This window comes from Clarias gariepinus, chromosome 16 (assembly GCF_024256425.1).
Source record: "Clarias gariepinus isolate MV-2021 ecotype Netherlands chromosome 16, CGAR_prim_01v2, whole genome shotgun sequence".
In the NCBI taxonomy this organism is placed as follows: domain Eukaryota; kingdom Metazoa; phylum Chordata; class Actinopteri; order Siluriformes; family Clariidae; genus Clarias; species Clarias gariepinus.
The window spans coordinates 30,772,423-30,795,313 of NC_071115.1; the positions used below are offsets into that span (position 1 = coordinate 30,772,423).

At 39.8% G+C, this 22,891-nt stretch overlaps 1 protein-coding gene across 1 annotated transcript; it reads right to left on the minus strand.

Moving 5' to 3' along the window:
• Positions 1-55: 55 nt before the first annotated feature.
• On the minus strand, positions 56-14,290 carry tmc5 (transmembrane channel like 5). Its single transcript, XM_053514242.1, has 18 exons — positions 14,158-14,290; positions 10,570-10,734; positions 9,638-9,740; positions 9,448-9,532; positions 8,640-8,894; positions 7,780-7,922; positions 7,459-7,606; positions 6,849-7,007; positions 5,668-5,837; positions 5,314-5,389; positions 4,634-4,731; positions 4,436-4,531; positions 4,270-4,345; positions 4,027-4,160; positions 3,000-3,173; positions 1,599-1,677; positions 1,420-1,503; positions 56-281 (listed from the first exon to the last, which is right to left on the minus strand). The coding sequence occupies exons 2-18, from the start codon at positions 10,661-10,663 to the stop codon at positions 219-221; spliced, it is 2,037 nt and encodes a 678-aa protein (XP_053370217.1). The 5' UTR covers positions 10,664-10,734; positions 14,158-14,290; the 3' UTR covers positions 56-218.
• Between the last annotated feature and the right edge of the window lie 8,601 nt (positions 14,291-22,891).

Genomic DNA, 22,891 nt, shown 5'->3' on the forward strand with positions numbered 1-22,891 from the left:
ATAGGTTGGTTTTTTTTTCTGTAGAAAAACTGAATTAAGTGTGTGTGTGTGTGTGTGTGTGTGTGTGTGTTCAGTAAATGTTAAACCGAACAGTGTGTTAATCCAGGAACAAAGATTTTCCTCTGTTTGTAAACAGTCCTCGTCTGATGGGAACAAGTTTACAAGAGCCTCCGAATTACTCACCATCGCCAGGCTCAAAGTCTTTAAAAAATATTCCCTCACATTTCCAGCGGTAAGGTGTTCATCCAGTTTTGACTGAAGTATGTTCTCTCAGTGTGTTCCTAAAAAAGGATGAAAAAAAAAAACCCTCACCATTATTATGGATCAATATGACCACAAACATTTGCCGTCCTCATAACACTAATGACATTAGTCCAGACTTGTAATCGTTGATATTAAAGATCCACAATTACAGTATTTCAGTGACAGTTCAATAGTTCTGACAACCAAAACATGATTTAGGAGCTTTGGACAGAAAAAAAAAATTGAACAAATTGTTAATACTTTCCACACTTGCACTTGTTTCCCGGTGATTTGATTGTAATAAGATTTTAAGACAAATGCAGCAGGGACAACAATACAGTACATAGGATGCAAAATTTTGTCAACAATGCACTCTGACTATTGGTGCTGTACTCATTAGAACCTTCACCCTACAGTCGACTAAAACAAACTAGCTAGCTGAGTGGAATAATAAATAAAATAGTGACAGTAGATGTGATTTGAAATGCACAGTTAATGAGCTGTCAGGAGTTTAAACAATGTTCATGTGTGTGTAAATATGTTCAATTACAAAAAATGTACCGAACGCCGGTGCAGCGACTGGAAGTGTGACAATCTTTTACAGGACACCGAAAGGAAAGTTCACTGATAAAAATACTTAAACTCCTTTTTTTTTCTGAATGGCCATGGAGTCCTGGGAAATTATTAATAATAATAGAAATAATGATAAACCTATCAACCTTTCAATCACTACATTAGAATGTTTTTATTTTGCCCTGGAAATTTACATAGTTAGATAAAGCCAATAAATGACATGAGTAGCATCCATTTTTACTGGTCAGTCCATTTACTCATAAGAAAAGACAACTTTAGTGTTTTGGTGTAACATTTCCAGTACAGTAACAGCAGCATTACTTTATTCATGACTAAAAACCAAGCATAACATTAAACAGCTCAATGCTTATTCATGAGTGTTGTCTCTCATTGTTGAGTGCTGTTCATTTAACACACATTTTTTTTAACATGAACACCAAACTCCTTTCCCTTTACAGCAGATCCGTGTATTCTGTGGCCTGCTCCGTATTACTGTGTATGATTAATAACTGAGTGTTCGTACTAATTTGCCAAGACTATGTTGTTAAATTGCACACAAGGCCACCTGCAGCATCCTGTGTAAGTCTAAGGCTATCGTCTCACCTGGGGCCTGAAGGCTGCGGAGGCTCCCCTCTGTTTCTGGATGCTCTGTAATCTGTTCAGCAGGAAGGTCTTGTCCTTACCCTCCTAATAAACATGCAGAAGGTTAAGGTTATACATGGAGAAGAGAGGGAGAGATCCTGTCAGGAAAGAAGTGCTTGAGGTCTATTTTTAAAACTCACGTTGACAATCTGCTCACGCAGGGTCCGGATGAGCTGCTTCCTGCCCTGAGCGACTTGCCACAGGAAGTAAGTCAGGACGCTGGAACGGACAGGGAGGACATTAGAAAGGAATTAACTGTGCTTTGGATTAAGTTTAAAAGTGGAAATGTCTTCGACCTTGTCCTGTGTATGTTTCGAATGAACATCATGAAAACACACCTAAGCCTCACATTTTCAGGACTGCAAAATGTATTCGATCAGAATGGAGCGAGACTGGCCTAAAACATTAGTGTCGTGTTACCGTTTTACATGTTTTTTATACATGCTGTTAACAGGTGATGACTGGAATCGATTGCTTTTGGAAAACAATAGTCAAGATTCACATGAAATGACTTCAAAGCAACTCCTTCAGAGTTTTAAGTCTTGGATCAAAATCAGGTACTGAACCACACCCAAAGCACTGATATGCACCGATCAAAAAATAAAAAAATAAAGGAAAGCTGCCCCTTGTGGTAGCAAAACACTTTGTAATGTTTCTCAAACTGTTTCTTAACTGTTTCACACTGACTCTGCAGCGTGTCAGTGTGCATGACCCGCTGTTAAAGAACACCGTTACCATGAAGGGGTGTAACTTGGTCTGATAGGTGATACGTGTCAAAGTAACATCCACATGAATGCCAGGACCAGGACCAATTGAGAGAAAGATGAAGACAGAGTGGCAGAACATTACCAAAAATGTCTTTTATTTGGTTCCTGAAGCGCAGCTGTTAATAAAACTCATTAATGTGATGAGATCCAGCTGCATCCTCAGTGGTGAGGTGGTTAAAGCACTGATCGCTGCAGGGCAGGTGGAGGTGTAAGGATAATTAAAGTAAGTACTGTAAATGAAAGCCTAATTAACCAAACACCTATAAATATGCACACCAATAAGTTCAGTCAGAAGCATCTGTCTTTAGTTCAAATCCCTTGCCTCTGTTTTACGTATAGGTAAAACCCTAGAGATCCTGTAACTCATCTGGATGAGCACTCACATCTGGGTTATGAGGTTGCTGGACTAAAATTCTATAGAACTGAAACCATTGGTGAGTGAGGTATAGCTCACGTTGATGAACGCTTACCATGGGCTGGGAGGTTGCTGGATCGAATACAGGGGTTTACTTTAGCTGTAGAGATTTAGGACACGTCCAAAAATAGCAGCCTGACATCAACATTAAACATCCACCTAACTATGACGAATTTAATATCACATATACAACGTTACAGCATGTTCCACTCTTTGAAACTTTAACATTAAGGGTATTTAACAGAAATAAGCAAAGATCATCTTCATTTCACCTCCTTTGCTATGTACTGAAATATTTAGCACTTAGCACTTTACACGACCGTGCATACAAACACTGAGCAGTGATCCAAAGACCTTACATGATGATAAGAGAGATGAGGTAGAAGAACAGCTCGCTCCGCAGCACGTGTTCGAAAATCCACCAGGCCCACTCAGACCCCGGGACTGTGCTCACCCAGCTCATCCACTGGTTCACGGCCTGGAAGGGTGTGCTCAGACCCTGAAAAGGCCCACAGTGCTCCGAAGGCTTTAGACTACAACACAAACACAAGGGCGGTGTTCAGATTGTACACACTGTACACTTTAAATTACAAACTGCTCCAGTATACTCCAGCGTGGAGGAGAAAACCTACTGCTAATAAACCAACTGACACCTCTAAAGCACATAGCATTAACAGGACTTCTGGATTTATAACCCTTTCATTTCATTTATTTTTGTTTGTTTGTTCTGGGCTGCAGACAGACAGAATGGGAAACAAATCAAAAAATGTTTAAACAATAGACTTGGGGATTAAATAAAATATTTAAAGCTGTGGAATAACAGTGTCCTGTTTCAGTGTTGGTCTGTCTCAGGTGCATGACATCTAAGGGGAAGACCATATGGGCCACAATGCTTAAGGACAAATGTCCAGACAGCACAAACCTTCAGATCCAGTACTTTTTTTTTATGAGTAAAATCCAGTGGATCATTAGTACGGTGTCTTTATTTAAAACACACACATACTGTATAGTCTTTAATCGTGTTACAAACAAACTAACTATTTTAATTGTAATTTTAAAGTATTTAGTGTAGTTTTATAATTTGATTTTTTTTTGTATTTGAAGTAAAAGTAAATTTGGTTGTCAAAGCCTGATAATAAAAACTATTAATATATTGATTAATCAATTAAGTAGTTAATTATTTAGAATATTATTCTTATTGTATCCTGCGTGGATGGAAGGAATTATCTGCCAAGTTTGTTTCAAATTGTAACATGATCTGAAAGAATTTAAATATCAAATCCAGATATTCATAAAATCATGATGCTTAAAAAATAACCACAAATTCAAATCAGCACCTGGTACTGTGATAATATCGTGAAAAAAGGCATTTGGATCTCCTCCTACCTCCAGACGGTGTAGGCCACCAGGGAGAGCACTCCTGCAAAGGAGGGGAAAAACAGGAGCGCTATGTACACCGTCTGCATCTGAGCCGCTCTGCCGCTCTGCCTCGGGGGCTGGCAGTTCATACTTAAACTGACCTGTGTGTCAGAGCCGAGGAACATAGGGTCAAGGTTCACACACACACACACACACACACACACACACACACACACACACACACTGCATACTAAAAGGACGATGACATACCCTTTTTAGGTAAAAGATAATAAGGAGCTTAATGACTTGGATGATGGGAAGCAGGGGAGAGAAGTAGATCCCAATCCTGCAATAAGGAAACAAAATTTTAAGCCTAATGTAATCTAATGCAGAACTGTTTAACACTCCCGACGTAACGGTAACGATTACAACGCACCACGCTAGTGTCTGAGCGTAGATAAGATTGAGAACGTTTGTAGCGATATCAAACTCGGGAACGCCGAGACTCAGGATGCATTTCGTTCCGATTATGCTGTGAAAATAAAATAAAACAATGATAATGTGTGATAAATCTAACCGATTTAATAACTAACAGGCCCTGAATAAGCAGCTTATTCTGAAGGACTGGACTTACTTTCGGAGGAACTCTCCAAAGAATGAGCCGAAGAGGCAGAAGATGAAGTCGACTAGAACCAGACGATAGACACTCTGACCCACGAACGATTCCCAGCACTAAAAAAAAAAGTGAAAGAAAAATTTCTCTAGCACCAGGAAAAAAAAACATTTCGCTGTAACTTTGTATGAAGTCTGAATAGAATAAAACATAAAAGAAGAGGCAGAGGCAAAAAACAAACAAAAAAAAAAAAAAACACTGTAACCCTGGGTATGATAAAAATAACTGCAGTAATTATTTAAAGACAAAAAATAAACCTAAGAAACTTCTGATTGATATAAAGATTCCTATAATAATAATAACATACAGTAATAACATACGGTGCAAGAGAGAAATGTTTGCCTGGTTACAGTACGTCTAGGATATATTTAGTTGGCCTGTCTACAATCCTGTTTCGTGCCTTATTATGCTCTCATTGTGAATCGTAGACCTCCTCATATACCCCATCTTTAGTATAACAGTGCTCCTTCTGTAAGATCTGAACACAGCTCATGGGCGATAGCGTCTTAGCTAACAGGTAAGAAATACATGTATGTATACACAGTTTAAATTTACCACCAGATTCAGCCTTACTGTTAAAATCACTTCCGCAATATTACGATTTAATCCCAATTTTTTTAATCCCTAAGTTTAAGACTTACTGAGGCGGTATTGGAAACTTCTTTAACCCAGTAGTAACACAGTATTCCCAGGATGGAGAGCTTCAGCAGGACGTTTCTGAGAAATTACATTAAAAGAAAAATAAACACTCGGCTTACTTGGTTATTGCAAAAGTGACTTACATTTTATAAATGCAAATGTAATTCCATATTATATTATATTATATCATATTATATTAACATAATGGACAATTACATAACAGGACGTAGTAATTGAGTAATGACAGAGCTGTCAGTGTCTCTGACTTATACAGTGGATAATTAAAGAGCTGCCATCGCCTTTGATCCCATTTACGGCTACGCAAGGTCTTTTACGCTAGGTTACGAACAACTGACCTCATGATGCCGATGTAGATGTTGATGCGGGGGTTGGGATAGTGCTCCATTTTGTTAATGAGCGAGAAGATAAGCGGGATGATCAGGTTGATGAGGGACACGACGAAAGGCAGGGTCAGCGTAGATGCCTCTGCGTTTATATCGTCCGAGAACATGGAAATGCCTGGCACCTGGGGGGAAAATCTGTGCTTTTGAAACCTTTTTAAGTTGTTTGTGCAACAAGTAAAAATAAGAAATCAGGCACATGTTAAGCAAACAACTTAAAAGAATCAAAAGCATCTGACAGCGTGTCAATGTGTGGCTTGAAATGCATTTTGCATTGATTAAAGAATTGAGAAAATGAAGAACCCAGGAATTGTTCCCATTACCACTAAAGATTGCTGTATGGGGCTATTTGTTCACCTTTACTCTATATAAATTCTTTTTTTTCTGTTACTGAAATCCAAAGTTATGTCGATAACTTAATGACATCTTTAAATACCACTACACCTTAAAACATTTTTGAAGTTTGTGACATACATGACTCACACAAAACGGCAGCTTTTTCTCAAATACAACAAAAAATATACTATTTTTTTCTCCTGCAAACATACTCCTAATCTTTGCTAGAGGACCAGATTAAATTTATTAAATTCTAATCGAACAGGTATCAGGTCAGTGGCAAATCTATCATATACTATAACTACTATATATCAGCACAAATATAACACAGACAGCTTGACAGGTGAGTATGGAAATTACAAACAAGTAAGTTACAAGACACTAAGCTAACTTTAAGAAAAATTTATAACTGAACAAGGAGTTAACTCTGGTGTTCAGCCTTACAAAGCTGCTTTTGTGGTAAATAGGTGCTGAAATTAATTATGAAATTATTATTATTAATTATTATTATAATAAATTATTATATTATTCCTATTATAAATGAAAGTATTACACAGATGCCGCTAAAAAGACTTTATCATCATCATTTAGTTTCATGAAAACTCCGGATTAACAAAACATCTATATCACTGTTGTTAAATAGGAAGTCATCTTTATCTTAATAATAAAAGAAGATGATGCGGAGGTAATCATCTTTATCTTAATAAAAAACTTTCCTCTGTACTGTATAATATATGACCATTACATTCCCACATACTGTTTTTCAAAGTGTGTGGCCTAAATATAAAGGGAAATCTCACTAGGTCGCTCTGGTGTAACTGCAGGAAGTAGATGGCTGCACAGGAGCCGACGGCGAGGCTGACACACAGCGTCCACGCCAGGAGATAAAGCGCGAGGCGCTTCGCGACACTGGACGCAGACTCTGTGGCTTTTCTCTGCAGCCGCTCAGATAGAGTCTCCTGCAGAAAACAGACGAGAATCAAATCCCAAAACTGACACAGCACCCCTGAGAGTCTCTTTTCTGTCCTGTCTCACAGGTTGTGTTGGATTACGCTTGTTTTCATGCATCGTAAAACAAATTTCAAACGATATCACCACCATATCTCTGACCTGTACAACTCATTCAGCCTGGTTACTCATAAATAAGATCTTAAGTGGTCATGTGATGTAACAGTACCAGGAACAGGATAATAACAGGTCATATAAGCGTGAATGTTTAGAGCACACAATGCCGTGTGTGACGTTTGTTCCCACCTGTTTGCTGTTACCTGAGACCTGTTTTTGTTTTATCTGTGTACTGTGTTCTCCTAGTTCTATGTCAAAAAGGATTTTCAGACCTGCTTGTTAAACATGATGTATAACCATGACCTTGGCACCTTGCTAGATTTATACAATCCTACTGGATCGGACCTTTAACTGGATGCCCAAGTTGTTCTTGTGGTTCTGGATGGCCTTCTCATTAACCACGCTGAAGTCCCAGCTGCACAAAAGACGCCATGCTCCGCCGTGAGTTGGGCCGGACACCAACACAAAATTCTTCTGGAAGGATCTGGCCATGCTAAAGGCACAGAAAATACATGCAGATGTCACCACACAGCCGAGAGGGTCTGTTTGAGTGGTTTGTTTGCATGTTGCATTAGCGCTGCTAATAAACCTTCAGGTGTATTTAATAGAGACTACTGGTAATTTTCATCACAGGACACGATCAGGCATGTTTTCACACCACGTCACCTGTAAATTAGCGACACTCCACAAAGCACCATATAAGCTGCTGTGGTGAAGAAATAAGCCAGCTGCATGTTGTAAGAAGGCGGACTTGATATAATTGCACCGTTATAGCCACCGTAAAAGAACACCGTCTGGTTGAAGTAGCCCTGTCCAAACACACACACACACACACACACAAAGTTTTAGTAAAAACGATAACATGCAAGCAAAAGTGTTCTCAGTGCCACCACATGAACACAGAGACAGGAACCAATGCTCGATATATTTTCTGCAAATTGAAAGTTTACTGTATATGTCCTGAAGATAAACACATTATTAATTAACCTATAGAACAAAAAACAAAGTCATAAAACCTGTCACAGTGCACTTTACTGATCATGACAGGTTTTTAAATGTACTACATTAATTTTTTAAAACTAACTCTAAAAGATTAATAATAATAAATTACAGTCAGCATTCATTGCCAGAAGAAATTGTAAATGCTACACCAAGTAAAACTACTAATGATCAGTAAACCTGGAGCCTGCTTCGGAATAATTTTATGTCAGGACTTAACGTTTGTAAAAACAAACAAACAAACAAAAAAACATCCTTTTCTCATGAAGTCTCTCAAAGATGGTAGTGTCAGAGCTGCTGAGCCAAGTCACGCTAACATTCAAACTTAAACAGAGGACTGGGAAAGCCCTCTGGAGCTTTTACTTTGTCTACCATTAGACATCGTAATAAACTTACCAGACTAGGAAATGCACACAATGAAAGATCTGCTCCATTATGAAGTTACACATCATAATATCAGTCATTAAATTACATCACACAGTTTGTCTTGAGCACCTCTGCTAGTTTTATAGTAGAAACTGACTCACGGCTCCTGTGAGCAAATCCAGACCTCTGAAGTTCACTGTGTGTGTGATGTTGGGGCTGTGGACTATCTGTGGGATGGTGATAAAACAGAAATTGATAAACAGAGAGACGATGTTGAACATGAGGAGCCACTTGAGGAAGCTGAAGTACGAGAGGACGGAGGTGCCGAAGCGGCCGCCGATCTCCTTTAGAGCATCGTGCCAGATTGACAAATGCCTGCGTGCTGTGGCCACGCCTGTACCAAACCTACGGAAAAACTGAAGAAAGAGAAAGAAGAGAGACAGAGACAGAGAAAGACAGAAAGAGACAACGGGAGACAAGGTTTTAGTTGAGAATGGCTATCAGAGAAGTTATACTGTAGGTTCAGGGCTAGACCATAACTTGAACGCAAACATTTGCTGAAGCCAAATTTCACATTTCGTCTCTCTCAACTATAGTATTAACAATAACTAAAACCATAGTATATAACTATAACTATAGTATTTTTACAATAATACAATACACCTAACATTGTTTGTTTAACATTGTTTAGACTTGTGATTGTTTCCAGAAGGCAGGAACCTGTGGTTTGCAAGAGAAGAGACATGGTGCTGACGACGTTAGGATATATCAAAACATCTGCACTATTTTTTTTTGAATAAAATTGGTACCAGAACACTTTCTCTCATACCTGTCTCATCCTTATGGTTTTTACAGCTCCTGTGTAACCCTGATCTTAGGACTTTGTTCATCATTTAGGAAATATGCAGAGGAAATAAGTATGAACATGACAAATAACCTGACTTGATTTCTTAAGTCAGTCCTCATTACCAGAGAGGTTTGCTGATGGCAGTCGGTGCAGCACATTGGCAGGAGGTCCTTCTTCTTTGAGTGTTTGAATGACATCACTCTGCCCCTGAAAACAAGCCCAAAAGGTGTGTTTGTATGTGGATGCAAAATAACAACCAATTAATTGTAGATTAGATAATGACAGTCATTCTACAGAGAAAAGTATTATAACCTAACATATCTCCGCTCGTGGAAACTCATGGGCAGAGCTCGTATGGCCTGAACTCTGGCTCTGGCTGGGAGATCAATGAGCTCGGACACCAGCTCACGTGTGTCTGAAAAAACACAGTTTTTGAGTAAGTGAGTGCCTATGTCAAACATTTACCTAAATACACGTAAGATTAAGTATTGGTATTTTATTGTTATTAACTAGAATTATTTTATATCAGACCTGGCATTGATCCAGTATCAGTATTAAAAAATCCCAGCATATCAGATATCGCGTATATTTCAGGTTACAAATAGTAAAGACTAGAATTAAATTTCTGGAAATGGAAATGTTTATAAAACAAGACTGGACTGTTTTTTTTTTCTAGGATAGATTTATCATATTTATACTTTATTACATGCTATTTTTTAATTAAAGAGTTTGACTGGTAATTGTTTAGGTTAATAAAAAAAGATAATGTGAAATGTGTTTATGTGAAAAAGTCAATGTGTATTGACTCAAGCTCCAGTTATCTGATTATTGTAAAAGAAAAAAAATTATCATGTACCTGATTATACATTTATAAATTATTTTTTATTATTTTTTATAATTTATTACATGATGCTGTTTTTTGTGTAAATGTTATTAAACATCGTATTCATTTAATTGATGTACATTTTTATTTTTTACGCAAACAGCAAAAGATTTTTATCACATGTTCAGAACACAATCTGCAAATGGCTCTTTTCCTTATTTTTATAAACAGTAAATTTAAATCAACTCATTTACTTATTAATCTATGAACTATTAAATAAGCAACTTTTAATATTAAAGCCACAACCAATAATAATTAAAATAAAAGCTAGAATAATTAATAATAATGTTTTCTCTTGATTTTACACAAGTCAAACAAAATGAACTATTTAATCTGTATCAGATAAACGCCTGCAGCCCACCGTTCTCCACCTCCTCCTGGATCTCGTCATGGGTTAGCTCGAAGTTCTCCACAGAATCCCCGTGGCGGGGAAACAAACTCATCCTCCGCATCATCTTGTTCTTTTTATAAGCTCCTTCTAACCAAGAGAAATAAATCTCCCCTGGGTGTTCTCAGCATTGGAGCACTGGTTGAGAGAGGTATAGAGAGAGAGAGGGGGGGGGGGGAGAGAGATAGAGAGAGAGAGAGAGAAGGAACAACAGTTTGCTTGATTGCTTTACTGGAACAAGGAAGTGGGGTTTTAATTATTGAGTGGGAGACAAAGTACACACAGGGCGTATCTTATCCCTATCTTTGTATACAGTTGTCTAGGTGACGGTTTATCACGAACCAATAGGATGCAGTAGGGAGTTTTATTGACACGTATCGAATAGCAGAGAGAGAGAGGGAGAGAGAGAGAGAAAGAGAGAAGTTGTTAGTTGTGCATTAACTGTGCTGCAATCCATCAGGGAAAGTTTTTTTTTTATCTGTTTAGGATTATACAAAGCAGTGCTGAGAAACATAAACCAAAAACCGAACTCATCCCTGCACAAGTTATCATTTGTTATTCTGTCTGTCTTGATCCCATCGACCGAGAAAGCCTGTGGAGAGGACGGCACACCGTCTTATTATAAATGACATTGATACAAGGGGGGAAATGACAAACGCCTTAATGAGGAGAAAAAAAAACACACACATTGAGTTCTGTATTTCACCCCTCTCTTGAAAGTCTTGTGAAATAGTTATATAATAGAAATAGATGTAAAATAAATGTGAAATAGAAATAGTTCAAGTTTTGAGTCATTAATACAAAGAACCTATAAAGAGTAAATAATCAGATTCTGATTTAGATTAAAGCAGTCTCAGCAGTCACAATTTGGTAAATTTGACTGACTAAAAGTGAAATAAAATGAAAGTACCGTATATACAGACAAAATTTACCATTTCTGTACCTATCACAAGGAAGTGTAACCGATGGAAATTTGCTTTGGTGTAAAATAAATAATCACTTCAGGATGCAGTGTTATAGAAAAATAATCCAAAAAACAAAACAAAAGCGCCTGTTAAATATACAGTACAAAATTGCAGATTTTATTTTATACAAATTTAAGTCTTAAAAAAAGTTTAATGAGTTAAACAGAGCTCGTTCCTTACAGTATAACAGTTTTTCTCACTTATAAACCAAATGCAGCACTTAAATAATACAAACTTAAAATTTAAGTGTTTAGCATTTATGAATTAAGCGAAAAGTTACATTGTTGAGCAGCGCATATCTCTGTCATCCGCCATAATTATTATTTCTAAACAAACTTGTCAAATAATTTACTCTACCACGCAGGATGAATACAGGTCCTTCTAAAAAAATTAGCATATTGTGATAAAGTTCATTATTTTCTGTAATGTACTGATAAACATTAGACTTTCATATATTTTAGATTCATTACACACAACTGAAGTAGTTCAAGCCTTTTAATTGTTTTAATATTGATGATTTTGGCATACAGCTCATGAAAACCCAAAATTCCTATCTCAAAAAATTAGCATATTTCATCCAACCAATAAAAGAAAAATGTTTTTAATACAAAAAAGGTCAACCTTCAAATACTTATGTTCAGTTATGCACTCAATACTTGGTCAGGAATCCTTTTGCAGAAATGACTGCTTCAATGCGGCGTGGCATGGAGGCAATCAGCCTGTGGCACTGCTGAGGTGTTATGGAGGCCCAGGATGCTTCGATAGCGGCCTTAAGCTCATCCAGAGTGTTGGGTCTTGCGTCTCTCAACTTTCTCTTCACAATATCCCACAGATTCTCTATGGGGTTCAGGTCAGGAGAGTTGGCAGGCCAATTGAGCACAGTAATACCATGGTCAGTAAACCATTTACCAGGGGGTTTGGCACTGTGAGCAGGTGCCAGGTCATGCTGAAAAATGAAAACTTCATCTCCATAAAGCTTTTCAGCAGATGGAAGCATGAAGTGCTCCAAAATCTCCTTATAGCTAGCTGCATTGACCCTGCCCTTGATAAAACATAGTGGACCAACACCAGCAGCTGGCATGGCACCTCAGACCATCACTGACTGTGGGTACTTGACACTGGACTTCAGGCATTTTGGCATTTCCCTCTCCCCAGTCTTCTTCCAAACTCTGGCACCTTGATTTCCGAATGACATGCAAAATTAGCTTTCATCCGAAAAAAGTACTTTGGACCACTGAGCAACAGTCCAGTGCTGCTTTTCTGTAGCCCAGGTCAGGCGCTTCTGCCGCTGTTTCTGGTTCAAAAGTGGCTTGACCTGGGGAATGCGGCACCTGTAGCAGCATTTCCTGCACATGCCTGTACACGGTGGCTCTGGATGTCTCCACTCAAGACTCAGTCCACTGCTTCCGCAGGTCCCCCAAGGTCTGGAATCGGTCCTTCTCCACAATCTTCCTCAGGGTCGTGTCACCTCTTCTCGTTGTGCAGCGTTTTCTGCCACACTTTTTCCTTCCCACAGACTTCCCACTAAGGTGCCTTGATACAGCACTCTGGGAACAGCCTATTCGTTCAGAAATTTCTTTCTGTGTCTTACCCTCTTGCTTGAGGGTGTCAATGATGGCCTTCTGGACAGCAGTCAGGTCGGCAGTCTTATCCATGATTGCGGTTTTGAGTAATGAACCAGGCTGGGAGTTTTTAAAAGCCTCAGCATCTTTTGCAGGTGTTTAGAGTTAATTAGTTGATTCAGATGATTAGGTTAATAGCTCGTTTAGAGAACCTTTTCATGATATGCTAATTTTTTGAGATAGGAATTTTGGGTTTTCATGAGCTGTATGCCAAAATCATCAATATTAAAACAATAAAAGGCTTGAACTACTTCAGTTGTGTGCAATGAATCTAAAATATATGAAAGTCTAATGTTTATCAGTACATTACAAAAAATAATGAACTTTATCAAAATATGCAAATTTTTTTAGAAGAACCTGTATATACAGTATAAATAGTTCAGAGTGCGCCACCTGTAGGATTATAAAGCAATGGTGACATTTTACCGCCTCAAAAGCGTCCGAAGTCTCAAAACTCAATTTGACAGTGAGCGCGCGGGCACACACAGATTCTGGTCACTGGCTGATCGACCGGTTCATCTCTACTATAAAGGTTTAAAAAGTTTTACAAAAATTGATTTTGGAGTCAGTGTGGCAATACGGGAGTCGGCATAGCGATTCACAACTAAATAGATTTTTTCCTCATCTCTAATAAATAATATATAAGCAGAATAAAAGTACAGAAATAAATTAAATAGTTATTTCTGGACATGACTTTAAAATTAATGGCACCCTACACTCTTAACTTACACAAAGCACTTAACTTACCCAGTTACGATTTCAGTTTCAGACACATTCTACTACATTTAATCCTGACTAGCAACTTTTATAAGAATTATTTATTGTATTTAGTGTCGGAAAAGATAAATGACTAATGAGATAATTGAAGAGAAAGGAAATGCCCCATTAACTCGCTAGCTGCGTTAGCAAAAACAGTTAGCCTAGCTTAATAATTAATTTGCTAATGTCTTGTAGTTATCGTTACTTTTAATTACCTTTAGTCAGAAACTCGGTTTTCCTGACATTTAGACAAAAATTAAGCACTTATGTAGTTATTTCAATATTGTCACAAATTTAGTGCAAAATGTGTAAAAAGTCAGTTGAATTATTAACAGCCTTCACAAGTGAGCTAGCGAATGTTTAATCACCTCAGGAACAACCGTCAGGGCACGTTCATTAGGCACGTGCAGCGCATGTTTTGTGGTTGAGCCCAAATCCATCGCTGTTTTATATAAAGTGCACTATAAAGAGTGTGAAGGCTGTTATGACATATAGTAGCTGCATCACACCTAGTCCACTACTGTGTAGAGAGCAGCGAGATTTCAGACGGAGCCCGATATACTGACGCAGAGCTTATGGTGGCTGTGACCGTTACTGAGAGGATTTTAAACCAAACAGTCAATGGATTATTTACTCACTAAATATCATATCATATAAAAAATAACAACATACAGATACTATTTTAAAAAGACTTGGAAAAATCCGTGTCTATCTATCATGGAGTGCAAATGTTTGTACACCCTTCATACATAATGTAGAAGGCAAAGTATATTTTTGTTAGCTAATGTTTTGTAGGATATAAAACACAAAATTATTTAATTAATTGATAAATATTGTCACATTCACAATAATAATGAATAAAATAATACTTTTAAGTTTGATGTCTTCAAAAGTTTTAATTAAAAGACTTAAAATGGGACTATGGATATCTATCTATCTATTTATCATGGAGTGCAAAAGTTTGCACACCATCATACAAAATGTATAAGAAAGTATTTTTGCTATCTAATGTTTAATATGATTTAAAATTGTTATACTGTATATACAGAACACTGGATGATGTAATGAATGGATACATATTGTTACCAATATTTCATACAAAAATGCAGATGATAAAGTAGATAATGCTAGTGAAAAAAAGCGAATTACATTAGAACAAAAGTTTAATATAAATTTCATACACTGCGTAACTTTTCAAGCTCGAGACAGTCATGTTTGACTTCTTAATTCAATAAAAAAAATATATATTGTAGCGTTTTTACGCCGGGAAGAATGCTGGAGAGACGAGTGAGCTTATTTGCTACCCAATGCAATGGCTGGGAGTACTTTATTAAGCACACAGCATGTAAGGCATGAGCAGCACCTTCACTCAGGAGCCTACATCCAATTCAGCACTAGCTTGAACTGGAGCACATTTCACACGTCACACACCCGCCTCACACACAACAGGGCCGAAGCCACTAACCCAAACACCTTTCCCCATCATGGTGAACACACCGACATTCCCTCAAGGCATGCTGGTCGTCAGCCGCCGCCCCGCCCACGCCACACTGCCCCCACCCGAGCTGTGACCGTCCCTGGTCACCATGACGAACTCCGTTTCGGAGGCGTGCAGGCGGTCGGCGCTGGGAACGCCGGCGTCCTTTGGCAGGTGAGGGGTGAACGCGAATGTAGTCCTGAGGCGGTCCGGCCTCCAGAGTTCGATGGTTCCCCGGCGTGCGGCTGTGGAGGCGCAAGACGGTCCCGGTGGGGCAAAACTCGTGCCCGCCCTGCCAACCGCACCCGGTAGATGACATCGGAGAGCCGAGCTGGCTGTGAGTGTCCACGCCCATTCGCCCCATAGGTGCCCCCACCCAAAAGTCTTGCTGCGGTGCCTGCGAGCGCTGGGCGGGGCCCTTCTGCCTGGCGATGAGCGGTTCACAGTTCCACAACCCGTGGGAAACAGTGGAGCCGGTGTCCACGAGCGCCCGCAGTAAGACGCCGTCCGGCACACAGTCGATGTAAAGCCCCGCGGGGCTCCCCAACCGTCCACCCGGCGCTAGTTTAGCGGCTGCTGGTGTACGCTGTCCCTCAGGCCTGAGAACCTTGCAGCGGTAGTCCGGCGGTCTCTGGCCTAGGCGTCGTCGCGGAATCTCGGAAGCGGTGTCGAGGCCTAGCCGCGACGGGTAGCCCTGTCCCCGGCTAGGTTCACCTACCAAGCGCCACTGAGCTGCGGGCGGTCGCTCGGCTCTTTCGCCGTGATGTGCCGCTATTATGGGCTCAGCGCGCTCGACCTCGCGCAGCACCTCCTTACGGTCACCCGCGCTAGGTTCACGAACCGAGCGCCACTGAGCCGCGGGCGGTCGCTCGGCTCTTCCGCCGCGATGTGCCGCCGATATGGGCTCAGCGCGCTCGGCCTCGCGCAGCGGCAGGTCGCTTTGCCGTCTAACAGCGCACGGAGCTGTATCTTGCTTCGGCGCTTGCGCAGCGCCAGCCTCCGCCCCGAGATCCAGCGCCGGAATTTTCTGCTTCCCGCTCCGCGTTGGTTGACGTGGTGTGCTCGCGCTAGCTCCGCCAGGAAAGCACTTTTTCTGCGCGAGTAGTTGCTCCGCTACTCGGCGGCCCGCTTGGATTTTTAGAAGATCCTCCTTTGTGCGCTCGAACCCGTTATTCTCCATCCCACTTCTGACACCAATGTAGCGTTTTTACGCCGGGAAGAATGCTGGAGAGACGAGTGAGCTTATTTGCTACCCAATGCAATAGCTGGGAGTACTTTATTAAGCACACAGCATGCAAGGCATGAGCAGCACCTTCACTCAGGAGCCTACATCCAATTCAGCACTAGCTTGAACTGGAGCACATTTCACACGTCACACCCGCCTCACACACAACAGGGCCGAAGCCACTAACCCAAACACCTTTCCCCATCATGGTGAACACACCGACATTCCCTCAAGGCATGCTGGTCGTCAGCCGCCGCCCCGCCCACGCCACAATATTTAAACAGCAATTGCCTTGTTTTAGGGCAGACACACATTTATTTTTTAACTTTGTTCATTTTGTGAATATTAGAATAAAGTGGTACTTCTCCATCTTTTTCCTGACCCTGAACTAACTCATAATCTCATCCATATAAATTTTTTAAAAGATTTTTTTCTCTCTGTGTTTGCTGTCACATCCTCTGCCTGTAGGTGGCAGTGTTGCTACACACTTTAACAGGTCTTAGACCATCAACAGGATGCTGAATAAGATGACAACTACCCAGCCCTGCAGAATCCTACTGCTGAATTACTGAACATATTTTATTGCCATCCTGTTATATAAAGCCACAGTCAGAAATTTAAAACAGAAGGAAATATGTTTTAAAAAGACGGACATCACGTCATCGATGCTGGTAAAAAAATACCGTATGTTTAGAGGGAAAGAAGCTAAAATGTTTTCTTAAGCGGTGTTCATCAGTTAAGACATGCGTCATGTTTGAATTTTGCCGCACTAGTGCTGAAATGCTAACAGATAATGTACACTGCTGTACATGTAGGAGGCGTGGCCTAAATATTAAGGAGAGTCTATTCCTATTTGAATATTTCTCACCTTGATATTTCAGTGTTACTGTGTGTCTAATCAGACAGACATGTCACCTTTCATTTCTCGCCGCTGCAGGTCCCTGACTCTGTTAGCTCGGATGTGACCTCAGACGTCGGGCTAATTAGAGGGTGAGAACCTCTCCACACTCACAGCCTGAGGAGTAGAGCTCTGACTCGACCTCCGACGGCCTCTCACACCAACTCATGTCAGCCATCCACAAACACCAGCAGCCTTGAAGGTCAGAGTGTCAGCGCAAATCTTCCAGTGTCCAGCATCGTCTGAATCTGTGATCGCGGGATACAAACGATCGTCTCGAACGATTCCTCTGGCCGATCCTTTCGCACGTAGGCCGAGGTTTCTTATTTAGTTTTTACCTGTGAATAGTTTTTTTTTTTTTTTTTTTTAATCTTTGATCTTACCTTTTTATCTTTGAAATTAAGCTTGGAAGGAAGTAGCAGAGATCGTCTGTGTCTCCGTGAGTGAATGTACTGTAACTAGCATACTTAACATGCTTTGCTTATCTGTGAATGAAGCTAGAAGTCTTCAACTAGTCAGCTTTAAAAGCTGAATATAACTTTAAAAATATATGTCTGGCTTGCTAGTGTGTGAGCACAGAGTCAGGTTTCAGATAAGAGTCGTGGCCTAACAATAATCGGGTTCACTTGCGTATCTTAAATGTGTACTCCGCCCTAAAATGAAGGTGTTTGAGCAGAGTGTGAGGTGACTTATAAGTCTTCTTTACTTGTTTGTGTCTTTAGTAAAAAAAAAATAAAAAAAATAAAAGTAAATGAATAAATAAAGAAGCAACAAGGTAAGAAGTAAATAAGTGTGAAAGCTGACTTCGGTAGAATTTTGGAAATGTTGCGGAAATGCCCCGGCTATGACACACACACACACGCTCCTGACAGACAGAAGCAACAAAAGAGGAGAGCGAGATCGGTAAAATAAGTGCCTCTGTGACTCTGTCAAAAATGACTCATGAAATATTTATGGCAGTAATGGGGAGGATTATTCTAGTGCGGCGAAACCCGATCGGAACGGGTAATCATATCTACTGCGGAGGGAGAGCTGCTGATCCGCCTGTGGGGGTGAGGACACGAGGCAACAGAGACGAGTGTCTAAATCAGGCATCGTTCTGAATAAAGGCCAGGGATACGCGCACACACACACACACACACACACACACTAACCGCAATGAAATGCAGAGTCAGGGATGGACGACATCTCGGTGTAATTAAATGATGTGGCAGACTGCTCCGGTTCCCCGTTTCATTCCCGCGGACTGCGTTCCTCTCCCTCTCGCTATCCTCCTGCGTATAACTGTAATCGTAAAATGTGGCACGTCCACGCTGCTTATCAAATGGAGAAAAAAAAAGGAAATCTGTGAACTTTTCACTTATTTTGTTTTATTATCTCATACGCACACACACACACAGTCCCTAAAGGCTTTATAAATGCGCTTTCACATCAAAACAAAGGCTTAAAACCACATAAGCATTAGCGTTTAATCATGTAGCGTTACGTATAAGCTTTGGCAAAAACATGACAAAAGATATCATGCCTTGGTAGCGGAAGACACATGCACCGATCAACCGTAACATTAAAACCATCTATCTAAATGATACTGTGTTGGTCCTCCTTATGTTCCTAAAGCAGCTCGGGCATCGAGGCCTGGACTCCATACGACCTCTGGAGGTGTGCTCTGGTATCTGTCACCCAGGCAGAGATCCTGTAAGTTGTGAGGTGGGGCTGTAGCCATTTTTGTGAGTGAGAACCATGAAGATGTTTGACTTCCAGATAACTCTAATAAACTTGGGGATATTTCATTAGAGAAGTTTGAATGCATTAGATGATGCTTGATTTCTAGAGAACCTCACCAAACTCCATCTTGAAGAAGTTTCACAAAAATGGTCAAGTTACAAGGAATTCCTGGATGAATATCATCATGAAGACAGTCCATGGAGATGTTAGAATTCTAGGGAACCCATGAACTCTATTACAGAGATAGTCCATAAAGATGTTAGAATTCCAGGTAACTCCAGGAGGGAACTCAAGACATTTTATTAAAGATGTTTGAGAACTAGGGAATGGAACTCCTGGTTGAAATTAATCCTGGAGATTTTATAAAGATGATAAAATTTCAGGTAACTGCAATAAATGTAATCTTGGAGATATTTCGTGATGTTCATGAATCATGACTGGCCGTCATCTTCCTCTCCACAACTGTTCCTGATGTCTTGGTTAATACAGGAGCCCATGCCTTCACCCTAGCTCCTGTCATTACTTCAGCTCTGGCTAACCCGCTCCCGTTTGCCGAGGATCTGAACCCTGATCCCAGCATCATGTCCGTCACAGAGCTTAAGCACTGACTGTGTGATGTGAAGCAGAACGTACTCCAAAGCTGCGGAGGTAATTCCACATGATCCTGAGCCAGGTGTTAAACTGAATCCAGCTCAGAGTCCAGTGCTAAACGCTGATTCAGCTCAGAGCTTAATGACCAGGTCAGAGTCAGAGCACATCTGAGATGATGGAACATGAACAAAACAAAAACGTAACCTTTACCTAACCTGCACTGTATTTATTTCATACCTTAACAGTCTCTAAAAGCACATGTATATGCAAAAAAAAATCTAAGAGATAAGCTGAAAATATCTTTGTAATATTAATCAGCATTAACGCTAGCTCTTAGTTTGTCTCTATCAAACTGACTCTGTCCGTCTATGTTTAGCGACTGTTGTTGCTTGGAAGGGGGCGGGGCCAGTTTACGGGAAAAAAATAAAATATAAAAAATACTTGTAGATATAAATCACTTTTAAATCTGACTAATTAAAAAAAATCTAATAGCTTGCTAATCATTGTGAAATACATTTTTTAAATTTACAAATAATGCGTTCGGCTCTGTGCTAGCTTCGTTCGCGGATTTTTATTTTATTCCTTCTTTCTTTTGCAAAATGAGCTATGTAGACTCACCATAGGGAGCAACAGTCTCTGCCAAGCTTCATACTTCTTCCCGATGTCTCAGGACACATGTAACATGACAGGAAAAAGGTGAAACCGTGATAGTGCCTCATGGACAGAATTAGAACTCGCTCCCTGAATTATCCTTCGATAAACAAGGACATGAGGTTCCTTATGATTTGCAAACAAACACAGGATTCATACACTGACATTGTCCTTGTAGTTTAGTCCTTTACTAGGGAACAGCAGACAGGAAGTGCTGAGGAACAGTGATGGTTCCGTGACGTTCTCCAAACATCCCAGCATACTAAATTTTTTTTGGGGGGGTCAGGACGTGAGGACGGTTCTGCTCTCACACGTCCATAGTGAAGTGTAATTTAAAATTGGTGTGCAGTAGAACCTCCTCCATCGTTACTTACTGTGTCGGGTCGAACAAATATTTATTCACCTTCAGTAATAAATGGAACGTCTGAGCGTCTGTCACGTCGGCTTCGGGAGATGAGGACATGAAGAACCTCTGTGGATCTCGACTTATATTAACACAGAGACTCCGAGTGTGTGAGGAGTGTGTCAGAGCTCTACACCACTGCATGTGTATGTGAGCGAGAGGGAAAAAAGAGAAAGAGAGAGAGAAAGTCCAAAACTAATATAAATCTGTATTTAGGTGAATTAATAAGGCTTCACTCCACACTACATATTTATTTAACCCTCAGAGCCCAAGCCGACTTTTCAGTTTTCACACACAGGTTTATTCACGGTTCTTTCAATTCGGAGCTTCATGAATGTGTTCTACTTGGAACCTTCTCATAAGGAATCTCTCACTTTAACGGTTCCTTCTGGAGAAAAAAATGGACAACAATTTACGGCTCTAAGTCAGATCTTTAATAAAGGTTCTTTATAAAGATAACGGTTTACAGCTTTCTGAGGGATTCTCCTTGGAACCGACTCTGATAGAGGAAGCTTCTGTTAGAGAGCTCTAGAGTTAATAGGGTCCCAGAAGAACAATAAAAAAAAAACACTTCAGAGTTCTAGATCTAACTCAAGTGGAAATATTATGTGGAATAAAAATAATTCCTAGGTGGTGTTTAGCTCCTTAATGGGTTCTACACAGAACCCTTCTACAGCACTGTTCCACACAGAAGCGTTCCACCAAAGAGACCAATCAGAACATTTTGTTTCTAGATTATTAGTATTCTTATGTAAAGTTTGTATTTGTCTCTTGAAGCTTGAAATGGTTCTTAGCTTAATAATGAAGAGTTCAATGGAACCTAAAAAACAAAAATGTACAAAAGAAACCAGATTTGTTTAACATTTACAAAAGTGTCCTCTTTCAGGGGGGAAAAGGACATCAGGGGGTCATTTGACATTCAACACTTCACTGGACACGTGTGTTAACGTCTGTGTGATGTGTATATTTTTGCACTATTATTATTATCATTTTGTATTTTTTACACATTTTGATGTTTACATGAACATGCCTTTAACTTTATCAGTGTTTCTAAAAATATTTTTATTCTTAAAGGGCAGTCATAAAAAACTTTATAAATTAAAAATGTTTTAATTTTAAGACTTTTTAGAGTCTTTTACTGTATATGATTCCTCACCTGTTAATAGAGTCTGGGGTAATAATTTTTCCAAAATATGTAGCCTATCAGTCAAGTTTGTACACCCCTCTCTAACTCCATGGTCGTTCCTGATGTTTATTGCTTTCTACACTGTAAAACAACACTGAAGGCGTTTCTCCAAAATCCACAATAATCTCCTCTGAACAGTTGATATTGAGATGTATATCTGCTACTTCTGCTCTGTAAAGCTTCATAACATCTCTAATCTGAGGTGCTGGTTGTTAACTGGTGATTTCTGAGGCTGGTGACTCTAAATGAACTTCTCAGAGCTCAGTTCTGGTCTTCATGAGAGACAGTTTCATCATGGAATATACTGTTCAATACTGTTCCTGTAAGAACTGTTCCATCACAGCTGACCTTCATGACTTAAAATAACATCTGACTGTTAGTGCTGTTACACAATGACCGAATGCCACGTGTTATTTCATAGTTTTAGAAAAAATCCAGTATAGTTGTAGAATGTACAAAATAAATTACATTTAAACTTCTTGCTGAGATTCTAGACAGAACATAGAACCCCACAATGGGTTCAGCATCCTTCTAAAACTTCTAGGTTCCTAAACAGTCTCTGCTTTGAACCTTGTCTTAAAGCTCTGTTTGTGACAAAACTTCCATCATTTAAAACCCTTTTTTTTTTGTTGCACAATCAATCTAGCGCCATCATCAGTACCAACTCGGAACTATTCTCTAACTGATGTCATATATAACAGTTCTGCTGTTTATGAAACCAAGATGATGATGTTTTTCATCCTATAGGGTTTAAAAAATGTGCCCCACACACACACACACACACACACACACA